Below are 16,485 nucleotides of genomic sequence, written 5' to 3'. Positions count from 1 at the left end.
TACTCAAAATGTCTTGGGCAAACAGTTGGTAAATTTAACTCTAGCCACTATGCATTGCTTGTCCAAACAAAGATGAACATAAAATGGATATTAGTTGTAAATGCCTTCAAGAAGAGAAACAATCCTGATTATCATCATCATTCAACAATCCATATATAAGACAAGTTTTTATTTTGATACAAGGTAGAAAAAGCCACTGGAATTTACAATACACCACAAACCTATAATTTGATATCTAGAATTCTAGATGGCATAAAGCCAAAATTACCCTGCTTAAAGGTAAAGGCCAGTATTGGAAACGCCCCAATTTCAAAAAATGAAATGGAAGCTCTTATTACCAATCATGTGAAAGAATATGTTTTGACTAATACATGATGATAACAAATTTGCCGGGAAACTGCCTACGAATTGATATATTTGGTAAATTAGTTTATCTACATGGTCTTTGAGAGATAAACGCACATGTGCGTATAAGTCCCATATACATCTTTCTGTGTACAGTGCTTGTAACTTTAAGAAGACCGGGCCAAATTTCTTATCATTTTGATGATTCCAGAACCTTGCAGTACACACCAATACTTATATGCTAGATGATCAACCTTTTCTGATCGATTCCACAACGTTTCTTTCACAAGGCAATCGCATGACCATAACTGGTCTTTACCTTTAAAGTTTCGATACAATTGCGTCTGCCATCACAGAATATCTTAATGAATTCATTTGAACTTCACAAAACCATCAGAAAAAAACTGGCATAAGTTCATACAGTTGGTGGAATAATAAAAGCACACAGGGAATACCTCCTTGAACACATGGTGGATTTTAATTATGCTCTATTATGTATTTGATAGAATCTCAGGCATGAGCTGCAATACTGCATGACATCATGAATTCTGTTTACATACCAACAGAGGAATAAAGAAAGATGAATATCAACGGAATGAATTATTCTAAATGACCAATGCAAAAGGGTGTAGTTTCTACTCAGCCAGACCTACAAGTAAGCCCTTTTTTTCCCTCTCTAAATATTTTTCATCAAGAGTGGCTGATTTTTTTCCTTTCTGTTATACATGTAACCACTGATCGTTAAAAAGTGAAAAATCAAAACATACAAAAAACAGGACGCACTTTTGTGCTAAATTTGAGCTACTCTATATTCAGCAAAGTGTCAATGAAAGCCTAGGCTTTAATTCAGCACACTTACATAGCTTTAATTTGAAGAAAAAAAAGTTATGTTTGGGGTTTCACATTAGCAGTCGGCAAAGGTACCCTTGTCTAAAGACTTGCATCTAAATGTGAATCAAGTAATCAAATACAAATACATGTAGATTGAAGACTTGTGTAGTTTTGTACCACAACTTTTTTTTGACCTGGGTCAGTATCCAATTCCATCCTTTGTTAATTAAACTTTAGTTAGTCTTTTGCTAAGCGAAGTAAATCGTCTTAAGTCGTATTCAAGATCAAATCTAAGCAATTTACTTTCGCAAGCCGACTTTACAGCAAAACTCTTACTGCTAAACAGTGTGACATTACATATAATCTAGTAATGCGCAATTAACGCGTCATAAAAAATGAGCGCTAATGTAATTGTGCGCAGGTTATGATACTGCGTAAGAAAACCATATGCCTGCAAATCAAGGCCTCCTAATAATTGGCTCAAGTCTGGTAGAAAGCTGTCTTAAATATAGAGTGAAATACTTAGCCAAAAGTTTGAACTGTATACCAAATTTGGCTAAGTATTTTGTCTAAGCCGAAAACTAAGTAAAATACTCATAATTCAAACTTAAGTATTGAATTGAATACTTGCCCAGGCCTTTATGTCACACATTGCTCTCATACTAAGAATAACTTGTAATACTTGAATTAATAAAATATTTGATTTAGTGTCAAGCTCTGACATTAGGTAGACTTGTGTTGCACCATTGTACACACCTATCTCAAAACCTTTAGTTAATGATGCTTCATTTCTCCTTCTTCTTAATGCAATGTATAATATTAAGCAAAATAAAAGCCCCTTTTCATGGTATCTTATGTACATATGTATTGACAGGTTTGACTGTACTACTGGTAATGCGGTTCATATCTTTGAGGCCAACCTAAAATTTTCTCTCTTCTCATCATTCTTGTATCTCCTTCAACTGTAGCAGCTGGAGTCATTGGTGGTGTACTGTTTCTCACTCTGCATATCCTTGAAGTTGGAGCCTGGCATGGCATCTAAAGCAAGAGCAGCATTGTGAACCCTATGCATGAAGTCTGGTACACCTGGAGATTAAAGAGATCATCAAGATATTATCAAGATAAACATGACTGTGTCTCTAATATGCCGCGGCATACATTAAGTTAATTAACCTCTGACCCAGCAACCCTAAATCTAATAATTTCATCACTCTATGATGATAATATTAGTACCAAGGTTTCGGTCCATTTTCTCAAATGGTTCTTCACAATCATATTGCGAAAATAATGCTAAGTACCCAGAATTTTATTGAATTCACCCTCTAAGATCTTTGACCTATATAGCAAATGTATAATAATCTCTTGCCAAAGAACATTAGTGCAGGGATGCCAACCTTTCAGAGCACAAATCAATAATCATAAGGCTAAAAATCAGTAATTTGGAGACAAAATCAGTAATTTTCTGCGCGATGCAAATTTTTCTGCACGCTGGCAAGCGCAGCTCCCGCAGGCAAGCGCGATAGCACAACAAGTTAAATAAAAGTAACATACTTGTTCATTAGTTGGTGTTACATGTGCATGTAACTCCATATTGAAAGTATTCTACTGAAAGACTGGATGAACTCATGACAAAATGTCTTGATATGTTACTATAGTCTTTTGCAGCGTCCTTGCACATGTAAGTTCATAAGTTGGTGTCAACTCCATATTGAAAGTGTTCTGTTGAAAGGTTAGATGAACTCCCTCACAATCACATGTTCTGATATGATGCTATAGTCTTTTGCAGCCTTCTTGCACCTGTAAGCTCATTAGTTGCTGTCAACTCCACATTGAAAGTGTTCTGTTGAAAGGTTGGATGAACTCCCTGATGCACATATCGTGCACCTAGCATGATTCAGGCTTTTCTTTGAAGGAACGATGCATTTCCATTTCTTACTGTATTCTTCTTTAAAAGTCTGTAACTTTTTGCCACGCTTCTTAGTTGTGGAAGACATGATGATTGATATCTAAATCCAACCAACATGAGTTCAGATTGTCGACGAAAATCGACGAACGCTGTGACAGCCTGTGAGAAATCCGACAGTGTACACGGCGCTAGCCTAGCGAGGCCTGGCGCTGGCCGCACGGTAGCGGCGCGGCCAAGAGAGGTATTTCACCCGGCCCCCGCTCGCGAAGCTGTCTTTCTCTGCTGGGCACACACGCACACGTCACGTACACAGTCAGAATATACAAAGACACACATGTATGCACCTGCACTGTGAAAGGGGTGTGCTAGATAACAAATTGTCCAATCGGAAGCCCTATGGGATTTCTATGCATGGATTCAAGGATGGCTGCGCTGCAATAGTCAAAAGTACGTGCTAAACCTTAAAGTGCTAATTTTGAAAATCGGCATAATCGGCAAAATCCGGGATTTATGGTATGAAAATCGTACCGCCCGTAATCGGCCGATTTCCCGTAGAAATTACGGGAAATCCATACTACTTGGCATCTCTGTTAGTGCCCTGGTGGGACTCATACTGCAAACCAAGTGATCCACAGTCTGTTGACCTATTCACTAGACCACAACATCTGATGCATACTATCACCAGGTTGCAATAACGAGGCTAAAACCTGTCATTTCAGACATTGACCTCCATGACCTTTGACCTTCCTACCCCAAAATCTGATCAGATAGTTTTCCAATGGTGAAACATATTATCATCAAGTTTGAAGTTCATACCTCAACTGGTTCCTGGGATATTGTGATATTGTTTATAGAGATATCATTCATGGCTCCAGCACTACATTCTGTGGGAGGAGGCACACACACAAAAAAAAACCTTAATTTTTCTACTTTTCTCAATTGTTCTAGAAATGACTTGAACAGAAGGGCTGTGAGTCAAACCAGGCTAGGTACTAGAAACTTCCTTGTCCAGTTCATAACTGATTGTGGTCTGTATGTTTATTTCAAGTAACTTGGTAGTATGGTGGACTTTGTTGATGTGGTAAGGAAGTTAAAGCTACCATACAGGATCCTGCCTACAGTTGTATGAAAACTCACCAGTAGTGGCCATCCAGTTGACTGCAGAAGATGGGATAGGCGCCTTGGGGTCATCATGATATGTAAGCATGTAGTCAAATCCATTCTGTCAATAAAATATGTAAAAACATTATATTTGTTAGAATTGAGGTTTGTTGTTTTGTTGCATGATACGCACAACCCTAAATGTAAGCTAAGTATTGATCTTGCAAGGAGATATTGTTCGATATATGAATGTAGAATTTCCTGCCTTATCACTAAAGCAATAGAAGTGCTGATCACGGAATCGAAGTACGAGTTAACACCATTTGCCCTCCAAACTGAAATATACACGTACATGTAATGTTGTAGCTTGGAACTCAAACCAGACTCCAACCAGTCTCAAATTGTGGGGTTTGAGCTAAGTCAGAGTCAGACATGATCCACACATCAAAGTAGGATACAAACTAAAGTGGTAGGTCAAGGTATAAGTGGGCTACTATGCTAGACAAACCATGTCCTCCACACACTGATGCATTTTTTTTTAGATTTGTCAAAGGCTTTTGACAGAATTCCTTGCTGTCAGAGTTAGCAGTCAAGTATAACATTTGTGGTAACACCTGGAACTGGGAACTTTCTTTCTTTAAAAAAAAAAAGGTATTTATTGATTATCAAGATTTCAACATGCTCATTCTTTCTTGTCAGATCGAATCCGAAGAGTGCTCTTTCTGGGTTTTCTTCCATCTTTAAGTAAGGTCTCTTGTGGTGTGCCACTGTGCCTCAGGGCAGTGTGCTTGGCCAGCTACTGTTCATCATTTTTGTGAATCTGATGTTTCCTCTAACCTCTTTGTTGATATGTTACTAATTTGTATCATTCACACTCCTGATGATGAAATTCAGTTACAACATCTGGACTCTCTTTACAATTGGAAAATCTTCAATAGCATGTCCTTTAACTCTTCCAAGACCAAGATCATACCCTGCGGGATTTACAGCCTTTGTCTGTATCTTCACGTAAATATCTTGGTGTTGTGATCAGTACTGATCTTTCCTGGAACTGCCATGTTGATGCAATTACTGCTTGTGTGAGTCGTCTTCTTGGATTCATAAGAGTTGTAGCCTGTGGTTCCTTCACCTTTGCTATCTTTGTCTTCTATCAGGCCTTGGCTCTGCCTATACTTGAAGCATGGTGTTCCTGCATGGCACCTAAACACATCCAGTCAAATTCAACAAATTACTAATTCACGGTATAGCAACAGACATTGCTCTGGTAAAAGAGGAAAGAGGTGATAGGCCCAATGAAGAAAGACTACAGATTCTTCACTGGCCTACCTTGTCGGCTCGTCAAGAGTACTTGCTATGCTCATTTGCCTTCAAATGTCTATACTCTTGTTGTGCCTGTGATACTGATAGGCTGATAGAGAATACATAAATTGGCAAACAACGCCTTGAACAGGCTGAAGGAGCCAGATACCAACCTGGGAATTGATGTAGAAGCAATAAGGAAGCAGCTTGCACCTAAACACATCCAGTTAAATTCAACAAATAGAACAAATTCACCGTATAGCAACAGACATTGCTCTGAAAAAAGAGGAAAGAGGTGATTATAGGCCCAATGAAGGAAGATTACGGATTCTTCACTGGCCTACCTTGTGGGCTCGTCGAGAGTACTTGCTATGCCCATTTGCCTTCAACTGTCTATACTCTTGTTGTGCCTGTGATAGGCTGATAGAGAATACATAAATTGGCAAAAAACGCCTTGAATAGGCTGAAGGAGCCAGATACCAACCCGGAAATTGATGTAGAAGCAATAAGGAAGCAGCTGCTAGAAGATAAAGAAGGAAGAGCTGTTCTTAGCGATATTGTTCTGACAAATTTGGCCACAGCAGAAGAGAATTTGTCAACCATGCGGGCGACTACAATGGCCCAAATCCAGGAGTGTATACAGGAGCACTTTGAAGATTTTGAAGGAAACCCAATCTTTGTCAATGCCACAGTGTTTGATCTATTATCCTGGCCGGCTGATATGTAACAAGAAGGTGAATTTCCTTCTTGACCACTTCAAGGCTGTCTTTCTGTCCCATGGGTGCGACTTGGAGAAGGTAAAGCGGGAGTAGCAAGCCATAAAGTTGTCTCAGCTACAAAAAGCTGCTGCAGACAAGATATGCTAACATCCTACATGTAGTGGCAATTGTTCCTATCTATCCAATCTCTAATGCGGAATTAGAAAAGGTATTCTCAGCCATGAAGCTAGTGCTGTAAGTCAGACGCTATGTTCGTGTTCGGTTCGGTTCGGCAGAGTTTGGCAATTTTTCACCCGAACTTGGTTCGGTTCGGGGTTCGGTAATATAATAGCAAGCAGCGTTATAGCCACGGCGGTCGGCACTGAGCGTGCCGCCCGGCCGGGCCCGACCAGCACGGAGGACTTCTGCCCACTCCTGTTGAAAAACACTGCTTTGGACCAGCACAAATTTTATATTAAAAACTGCTCTAAACGTAATTATTTGTGAAGAAAAGTACTACTTACATTCGTATTTCCGTCTTGAATCGTATTTTATTTTTAATTTTAAAAGAATCATGTTTTCAATTTGTCAATAAATGATGTTTTTAAAAGATTTTCCGAGACGGTTGTTGTCTAATATTAGAGTCATGAAAGCTGCCATCTTTAATAGCTAATCAGGCTCGTCAATCACTGTTTTTTATAAGTGTTTATTTTCAATAGCAAAAATATAAAATCCCTATTTTTCCTGAATAAATAAATACCATACTATAATATATATTTATTTCATTATTTATATTGTAAAATTTGTCCGATATTGTTACGATTATTTTATTTTTTTGTTTTTTTGAATGGGTTTGGGCTGAACTTGTTTTGATCAGCACCTACATGTAGTACACATGTGTATTCTTGTTTATGGCTTGCGATCGCGATGTAGCAGAGGTCAGGATTTGGGACTTAAATGGCGTCAGTGAAGTCGCACCCACCACTGGATAGGCATATCACAAAGGTGGAAATTGGGAAAAAAATAAATATTTAATGAGCAATCATGACATGAAAATTAGGTAAAAAATGACAGGTTTATTGGCGTTTACTTTTTTCTGCCGAACATCCGAACCAGGCCTTTGCGTTCGGTTCGGTTCGGTTCGGTTCGGAAGTGCCATGTTCGGCGAACTTCCGTTCGGTTCAGCGGTTCGGCTACAGCACTACATGAAGCGTGTGCTTACTGAATGTTGAAAATCACTCTCCACAAGTACCATGGACGACCTTCTCCTGATTCAACAAGAAGGTGCTCCTGCGGGTACCTTTGAGACAAAGCAAGCCGTGAAAGCCTGGCAACTTAGCAGCAAGCGTCGTCCTGATCAAGGAGAAATACGGGCAGAGACAGCTGCAGTCAAGATCATGGAGAGCAGGAAGAAGAAGAGATGGATCGGGAGGCAGAGCCCAAATCTGTGTCAGAACTTGAGATCCAGGAGGACAACTCAGACTCAGAAATGGAGATCAATGAGGACAACAGGATGATCATTGACTGAGATTTAGATTTCTTTTGAGCCCTCCTCTCTGATGATAACTCTCAAAATATGACCTTTGACTTCATTTAAAATTTGAAAATCCTTTGAGAAATGTGGCCTATAGAGCGCAACACAATCCATCCACAAAAATATGACCTTTTACCCTATAGCCTAGACGGAACACTGGGGGCAGCATCACCAAAAATTATAGGTGTGTAGATTATACTAAGATACACTTCAATACACAATTTGAAAGAAATCCATCTCGGAATGTGGCAGTTATAGCGCACACAAGAATATGACGGGGTGGACGGGGTGGACGTGGCGGTGGCGCGACGCTGCTGAATCGGGATACAGGTACAATTAAAACTACATTGGACTCTTTTGAAGAATTTAGAAATGGTAAATAAAAGCAATGGTGATTTACATGTCAACTCTTCCTAATAAAATATTCATTGTAACAACAAGAATTATTGCAAAATTGTTTTATTATGTTATTGTATTAACCTAGAAATATAATTATATTCTAGACTAGGGCACTATAGGGTTAATATTATGTGAGATTAGAAAGAGTGAGGGAAGGTGAATTGCTAGAGAACAAGGCCATACAAGTGCGGTAAGGGTTTGTATCATCTTTTCACATTGCCTTTCTCTTCTGAAAGAGGGAAGGACAAATAAGGGTCTTACCTCATCAAAGCTAGTGAAGGGTTTGATAACCATCTTTGAGGAGAATCTTGTGACTCGTACATAACGCTTTGTCTCTGGTTTCCTGGGGTGATTAGTAGCTTTGGAGTATATAACCATCACACGGTGGCGATGGAAGATCTGGGTGCGACGAGCATACAAGTAGTCCCGACTGTTCATTGGAAACTGTAGGATAGTAAAGGTTAAATTACAGGTTTTAATACGAATATTGCGCTTAGGACTAATTTTTGAATAATATATATGACAATTCCGAAATCTTATTTTGAATATTCATTCAACAGAGAATAGTGAAATACAATATTATCAACTTTGTATGTGAGAGGCACAGAATAGATTACTATTACACTGAAAACAATCAAATAATTTTGAAGCCTTAGGTTATTTTTGGTATAACTATCCCAAAATAAGTAAAATGTGGCACAGGGAGATTATTTGTGTGGTATAAGAGGGTTAAATGTCCAGTTAGGTATAGCATATCATAGTAAATTTAAAGCCCTCCAATTTTGACTGCAGAGTAAGATCTATTTTTATAAAATTATTCCTTGATATTTTATTTCACTCTTTTCTATTGTTTTTATTGATGTATAAATTTGGTTATTCATCAGTTGTGACTGGAAAGTGATAGAGTGTCTTTTATATAATCAGGGCCTTTTTCTACTCAAACATTTTTCGCTGTAGCCCCTGTAACAGAAGTGTAGACCCCCATCTTTTGTTTATCACTGGAGTTTCTGACTGATAATACAACAGGTCTCCACTATCAAATTTGGGCTGTTTTCCCATTTGGCCATTTTGGCCATTTCAATCTTACCTTTGTAATTCAAATTCTCATAGGTGTTACTTCCAATGCGCTTATGCTATTCCTCATCTTAATTTAATTCATTATTATACGTGTACTTTATTTCTGAAAATATTGTAGGAAGAAATACATAACTTCAAATTTGTTTTTTCATCTTTTCTCTCCATTTTTTTACGGGGGAGGCGGCGGTCTGTAAAATACTTACTGGAAACTGCGTAGCCCAATACACGATTTCAGTTCCTGTCTCTTTATCTTGATCAATGACTCCGGTTTCAATGACATGCTTATCCCACACATTTCTGTAGTCCAAATCTGTTTGCACCTTAAAAAATGACTTGGCTGTGCAGTCGGTGAATGTTCCAAACACTAAAAAGAGAAAGGCAAAGAGGGGGTGAAAATGTACTTGAATGCTGGATAAAAGTACACATGAACAGCATTTCACTGTTTAACCATTACTAGGAAATTTCAAGGATTACAGGTGTATGTACAGTGTAGTAAGAATGTCGAGTGCTCCAGGAAAGACAATGATATGTTTTTGGCTTTTTTGTCTACACAATGTGTTTTGTAAATATGTATACCAGTATTTATTCAATAACTTTCCTCCTTGTGTAATTTGTGAAATAGTATAATCAGTCATTGTTTTATAGATCTGATGGCTTTCTTGAAAGTTTCTTCCCAAGTTCCCAGTGATCCTGGTGTGCCATGATAATATGGCACCCCCTACACCTATCCTCTCCCCCTTCCCTATTTACCACAAAGAATAAAAACAACTCACAAGTGAAGTGATGTACTTGGGTATTGCCCAGTACTAGTATATCTTTTCAAATATTTTCTTATTTTGTATGCATTGCAAAAAAGAAAAATACAATGCATAATTTACTAATCCTTCCAAATGAACTGGCTATAAATTCTGCAGTTGTTTTGAAAAGCACTAAACAATACTAACCTTTGTATTCATACAAGTAATCGTGATCCATTTTCCTCCTCCACACCATCATCTCTGACTTGGCCATGACCTTCTCCCAAGAGCTTAATTGTGGCAGGTCTGGGTTTGGGTCTGATCGCAAGATTCTGATCAGATCTACATCATCAAGGCAGCTATATGATCAAACAAGATGTGTACAATGTAGGATCAGTTATATATGTAGATATATGATACAACCATGAAACAATCTTGATGCACTTGCGGTGTATTTTATAGATAGACTCATGTACAATTGTACATGAAAAAGGCAAGGAAGCATTGATTGACCTTGATGTTAACTTAACTTTTAAGATACAAATGTAGGAAGCCTATGTCAGCACACAGAAGATTCCACTTGAAATATTCTATTCATAATTTAAGTAAATGAATGAATAATGACAACGTAACTTTAATTAATCCAGCATTCGTATCAATGTTTTTTTTTTGTTTTGTACAAATCACCATTATTATATTCCCATGCACAGATACATTTAGGTTTACCGTTTAGTATACTATTCTCTGAACTGGCTATTGATCAATTAGAGCTACAACTTGCAAGTCGCTACAACTTTAAAAATTTGAAACTTTCTCAGACCTTAATTGTTCTCAGATTTTCCTACCACTTTCTTTCTCTCATTTTCATGCTTTCATTAAAGTCATCTTGCATGTACAGTAGGCCTATGTGATAATCACATCAGGGGGAACCCACTTAAAGTGAAAACTTGAAAATTTGTGGAGGGTAGGCCTACAAAAATAACTTTTTCCCAAATGATATTAAAGGTAATACAAAGTTTTGGTATGGGGTCATGAATTTGGTTCAAATGAACATATTGGAAGCATATGCGATCCTACAATATTCAGTGATCGTTGTCTCGGATGAAATGGAGTCTAAATTTATGAAATCGTAAATAATAAACTCTTTATATTGTATAGCTCCCTCTCAAGGTCAAGATATTAATTAAGCTATAAAAAAATGTTTCTTGACTAAAATCGACTAATTAGCTATTCCCATTTGGAAATTATATATCACAACTACATATTCTGAGATTTTCATGGTCGCAGCTACATATTTTACGGCCGTAGGCGCTATTTGAAATTTATCAAAATTTACCAGGAGCACCGGTAAAATTTTATATTCACTTTTTCTCGAAAGCTGAAGTGTTTTAGGGGCTAAATTTTCTAGTGCATATAGTCCAATACATCTACAGGGGCATCCAAATATATCAAAATTGTAAAGAATCACTATCCTATCCACCCAATTTTCAAAATTTCCCAAAACTTTACCTTTTAATAGACCCCTAAGTTAATTTTCATTAAAAACCAGAAAAACAAGAATGGGGAAAGTTCGAAATAAGCTGGACCAAAAATAAGCAAGTTATAAATTGTTAAAAGTTGTAATCACGTTATATAGCCTAATTAATTTGCGCATGAAGGAGAATGATGTCATCGATCGACAGTATAAAAAAGTTTAAAATACGGCTGCAAGAATTTAGACGTGCATCAATCGTAGATCTAGGCTCATAGTCTCATACTACTAGGCATAGAAACCTTACACCCGGGTATTGCCATTGGCCTCTTACACTAACTTAAGTTACTAACTCCTTATTTAAACTTTTTAAGTTGAACATTTGAAGTTTGCTAACCCATTAATTTGGCGATTGGTGATTTTCTCCTGATCCCATGCAAAAAGTGCACCACCAAATATAACATAATTTCGCCTCTTTCCCTTCAGATATCTCCTGGCAAAGCCGACGGCAAGGGATTGAAGCGATCGCTCGGAGTAAATTGATCTGTACAAGCACATCATTTGTTCAAGCCTTCTCAATCTTTGAGCGGCATACACATTGCACTGTCGGGTAAGCAGACTGAAGATCGTGGAGACATGCTCAGAGAACGTTTGCCCTGATGTTAGCCGCATGGCAATGAGGAGTTTTCGTCCCAAGTTGATGCTGCCGAGAACACTGTCGGTGACATTTTCACTGAAACTGGAAGATCTCCACCGCCCCCTCCAGTGGTATTCTCTAAGTCTAATCAAATTTTTAGCCGCATTGCATGAAGTGGAAGTTACAGGTTTTACCGAAAATAAAGTACGAGTTCTTGAAAGTGCTTGAAAAACGGCCATTTCGAATCAACAAGCCATTTATTTACTAGAAATATGAGTTCCGAAATCCGAGGTCCGTGAACTGAACGCGCATGCTTCGTGTACACTGTAACTGCATGCATATTGCGCGTGCAGCATGCATGTCCTACAAACAGCTTAGTGAGCTGAGATTCCAGAAATCGAGGTTATAGCCTTTATCAAGATGTTTCATATTTTTTTATTTTTTGTCTTTATCTTTGCCGCTTGGATAATCGTGGTATGGTCCACTCTGATACATAAGTACACAGACAGGAATAAACTCTAACTGCTGCACCAGAAATAAAAGGGGAAATAAGAGGGGGGAAGGGGAGGAAATGGTGCATTTGACGAGAGCCGTCATTGGGGCTTATGAGCTCGATCGCTTCAATGTTTGGCATTTCGAGAATTGTAAAATACACCATCTGCTTATTTTTTTTCTTTTCTAAATCAATCTTCTATTTTTAAAGAAATTTAAATAGTACGCGTAAATGTAGACTGCACCACTTTTCCGTCGACAAATTTATGCCCATTTCCCATTCTCAGGTAAAATCCCTTTTCATCCCTGGTGCGTGCCTCTTTTTTTTAGGTGTATAGACGGTGCCCCATTTCACTTCTGATAATTAGCCTTTGTACTAATTTGGGGCGTGCCGCTCAAGCCCTCGAGACCCCTTATAATGGTCACGTTGATTGGGGCATTTTTCTCGAAAAAAATACACAATTCCACAATTTTCGGGTGTTTTTCGGTTGTTTGCATGGAAATTTTGAAAAAACGGTTTTAAAGATTTTTTGTTAATGAAGTGGGAACCATGTTTAGGGATTTTTTGTGAAAAAGTGACCCATTAGAGCGGCACACCCCGTATGATGTGAGTACCCCCTCCCCCAGGGGGGGGGGGGGGTTAGAGCAGTGGTCTCGTAATCGTGTGGTCCCTGCGAGTGTCATTAATCCTCATTTATACCATGCTCTCCCTTGGAGAGAACTTAAAAGCACCGGTCCCTAGTTGTTTGCTTACAACTACAAGCATATTTTATTGTATGTTATTTTAATGTTATTAATATTATTTATCATCATTATTATCTTTTCTCTCTGTAATTGTGTAAATAAATTGTGTACATAATATGTCGGGGACCCCACTGGAAATAAGCTCTCGAGCTTTCGTTGGTTATCCTGTTCAAGCTGATAATCAATCAATAAAGACGTGTTATAAAACAGACAAAACTAAAAAAAGTTGTTCACTTATAACACCCCTGCGTGGTACGTGTGCACACCATTCCATACAAGTTACACCGTTTGTCTGTCCACTTGGGCAATATTGTCTAGTTATTCATTGTGTGCTCTACACTGGAAACGAATAGCTTTTTGTGCTATATCCAAGCAAGCTGATCAAAATATAGACAACTGTTTTGATCTCTACAATTCGTCTCCCAATCTAGGGCACCGAACGAGGGAAACTAAAAGTAAAGAGTTTGTATTTTCAGACTATCCTGGACTCTCCCCACCCCTGTTCATCCCAAGGTTAGATAAGCTGGGGCTGATGTGTATACCACCGTGATACCACCAGGGAAAACACCTCCCTGATACCACCAAAGTCCAGGCTGTGTCATTTCTTCACGTAATGACTGCAAGTTCTGCAACACACACATAAGTCATAATAATCGGCCTAAAATGGATTAAACACATTTACATTTTCTGCAAATTATGATGGACAACATAACATGCTACTCACAAGCGTCTGAGAACTTTACTATGACGATATTTAATAGTACGTAAGGTTAGTCAAAATTAAACTGACTTGAACTGAAACTATATCAGGGTGAGTTCCCCCTTCTCTCCCCCCCCCCCCCCCGAAAAAAAGGTCGCTAGCTCCTGGATTAGAAAGTTGATGATGAAGATTGCATAATGCAGATGGTTTTGCTTGACCGCGATGCAATAACGTACAAACTTTCTGAGAAGAACAGTACACCCGTGTCCGTGAGTGACAAACCAATACAACATTAATCTTCAAGGAAAATGGAGACATCTTCTTGGGATCTTTTCATGGGGAAAGGGTTGAACCTCAGTGAGATCATTTCTTCGACAAGCTGGAAAACTCCTCCAACCATGGCCATGCCACAACATTCACCAGCGATGTGGCCATCATCTCCGTGCCCATCGCCGCCTATGTCTCCATGGCCAGCTTTATCTCCCCCTATGTCTCCATGGCCAGCTCTATCTCCCTCAAGCACCGTACCACCATCAGCTTCACCACCACCATCAGCATCATCATCGCCGCATGAAGATGAGTTGATATTTCGATCCAGCTTTACCGACACCCTATCTGTCTCTTATGAGAAGAAGCGATACCTCAACACTTACTGCGTGTTCTGTAAGAACAACAAAGAAACTCTTTGCTTCTACAGCTCTCATGTCCTGAAGGATGATTTGGGGAACGTTCAATGTCCTGTTCTTAGGGCTTACAAGTGTCCTATTTGTGGGGCGAAGGGTGATAATGCGCACACCGTCAAGTATTGTCCTCAAAATTCCAGTTCATCAAAAGCCGAGAAGCTGACCAAATCATCAGGTTGCTGGTCGGATTACCCATCACCCCCGGGATTTTTTTAAGGTAAATTTATTTAAATCCTTTCCTTTTGCTCTTGGTGAAATTATGGAATTCCCTGTTCTTTGCAGTGTAGAAAAAGGCGGCGCTCCGGGGGGGGGGGGGGCAGGGGGCACCCCCAAACTCAAAGTGCCCCTTTTTACATAGGAAAAGTACCTCTTTTACTTTGACAAGTGCCCCTATTAATTTGTAAAAACGCCCCTTTCCACCTCTGATAAGCGCCCCTTTTATTTTCACACGTACCCCTTTTTTCACATTTTCTTTTGCAATAAGTGTCCATTCTCCATTCTCATAAGTGCCTTTTTTAATCTCTAGTAAGTTCCCCTGTTCAGGTACAAGAAGTACAACTTTGTCAATGTTGATAAGCGCCCCCTTCACCTCTGATAATTGCCCTTCCAATCTGAGAGGTTCCCCTTTTGCTTTGACAAGTTCCCCTTTTCCTTTCAAGTGCCCCTTCCCATTTTAATAACTACCCCTTTTTAACTCGGATAAGCGCACCTTATATTTTCATATGTGCCCCTTTCCTTTGTAATAAGTGCCCTTTTTCCTTATAATAAATGCCCCCATTTAAAAAAGAGCCCATTTCCCTTCTCATAAATGCCCCTTTTCATCTATGAAAATTGCCCTATTCAAATCTGAGAGGTTCCCCTTTTACTTTGACAAGTGCCCCTTCCCCTCGATAAGTGCACTTTTCATCTAATATAAATGCCCCTTTTATTTTGACACGTCCCCTTGTCCTTCCTAATAAATGCTCTTTTTTCTTCTTATAAGTGCCCCTTACCCTTCTCATAATTACCCCTTTTCATTTTTGATTAGTGCCTTGTTTATTTTAACATTTGCCTCATTTTCTTTCTAATAACAGCCACTTGCCCCTTCTCATAAAAGCCCCCTTTCACCTCCGATAAATGTGATCGGTGCCCCTTTTCTTTCAACAAATGCACATTTCCCTTTATCATTAGTGCCCCTTTTTCATTCATTCTGAAAATTACCCTTTTAAACATGATATATGCCCCTTTTTCCTTTCTAATAAGGAACCTATCCCTTTTTCGTGAATGCCCCTTTTCACCCCTTTTAAATGCCCCTATCAAAATCTGACTGGGGCCTCTTTTCCGTCGACAAATGCCCATTTCCCATTCTTATAAAATCCTTTTTCATCCCTGTTGCGTGCCTCTTTTTTTAGGTGTAATAAGTGCCCCATTTTCACCTCTGATAATTAGCCTTTGTACTTTGACACGTGCTCTTTTTCTTTTCTAGTAAGTGTCTTGACCCTTTCGATAAGTGTCCCCTTTTTCTCTCATCATTAAACGTGCCCCTAATTTCAAGCGACTAAGAGCAATTTCCCCCAAAGCTCGCTTACTTGTAACTTATCAAAGGTCCTTTTAGTCTTCCGTTATGTCTTATGAGAATGTGCTTATAACCCCATCATGATTGGGTTTTTCCTCTTTATAAGATGTAATTTTTCGCACTGCGTCCTCACAAATCTTAAGAAGTTTGCTCGCTTGCAAATGAATTCTCAGACCATCGTTCCCAACTGCAAAGTATATGATGTAAAAAGAGAAACAAATATTGAAATTATCCCTGATAATGTAATCCCAATGTATTGTAGGGGTATATACCAAT

General features: G+C 38.8%; 2 protein-coding genes across 2 annotated transcripts; one reads left to right on the top strand and one right to left on the bottom strand.

The window, feature by feature from the left end:
• Positions 1–800: 800 nt before the first annotated feature.
• Positions 801–12,389, bottom strand: LOC578525 (stAR-related lipid transfer protein 7, mitochondrial). The gene is made up of 6 exons (XM_778688.5): positions 11,796–12,389; positions 10,135–10,286; positions 9,394–9,554; positions 8,375–8,557; positions 4,220–4,304; positions 801–2,262 (listed from the first exon to the last, which is right to left on the bottom strand). The coding sequence occupies exons 1-6, from the start codon at positions 12,272–12,274 to the stop codon at positions 2,135–2,137; spliced, it is 1,188 nt and encodes a 395-aa protein (XP_783781.4). The 5' UTR covers positions 12,275–12,389; the 3' UTR covers positions 801–2,134.
• A 1,757-nt stretch (positions 12,390–14,146) lies between these two features.
• On the top strand, positions 14,147–14,870 carry LOC115924144 (nanos homolog 1-like). The gene has a single exon (XM_030985969.1). The coding sequence runs from the start codon at positions 14,280–14,282 to the stop codon at positions 14,868–14,870; it is 591 nt and encodes a 196-aa protein (XP_030841829.1). The 5' UTR covers positions 14,147–14,279.
• The last annotated feature ends 1,615 nt before the right edge of the window (positions 14,871–16,485 follow it).

The sequence above is a fragment of the Strongylocentrotus purpuratus genome, unplaced genomic scaffold (genome assembly GCF_000002235.5).
Source record: "Strongylocentrotus purpuratus isolate Spur 01 unplaced genomic scaffold, Spur_5.0 spur5_scaffold_15, whole genome shotgun sequence".
NCBI lineage: Eukaryota > Metazoa > Echinodermata > Echinoidea > Camarodonta > Strongylocentrotidae > Strongylocentrotus > Strongylocentrotus purpuratus.
The sequence above is the reverse complement of the archived record's forward strand: the minus strand, read 5'-3'. Positions and strand labels throughout refer to the sequence as shown.

Excerpts from the sequence above, each read along its gene's own strand:
- LOC578525 (XM_778688.5), bottom strand. The coding sequence starts at position 12,274 with ATGGCCGTTTTTCAAGCACTTTCAAGAACTCGTACTTTATTTTCGGTA. Across the intron at positions 4,305-8,374 it reads CCTTCACTAGCTTTGATGAG|AATGGATTTGACTACATGCT; the intron begins GTAAGACCCTTA and ends TTTTATTGACAG. Across the intron at positions 2,263-4,219 it reads CAACTGGATGGCCACTACTG|GTGTACCAGACTTCATGCAT; the intron begins GTGAGTTTTCAT and ends TTTAATCTCCAG.
- LOC115924144 (XM_030985969.1), top strand. The coding sequence starts at position 14,280 with ATGGAGACATCTTCTTGGGATCTTTTCATGGGGAAAGGGTTGAACCTC.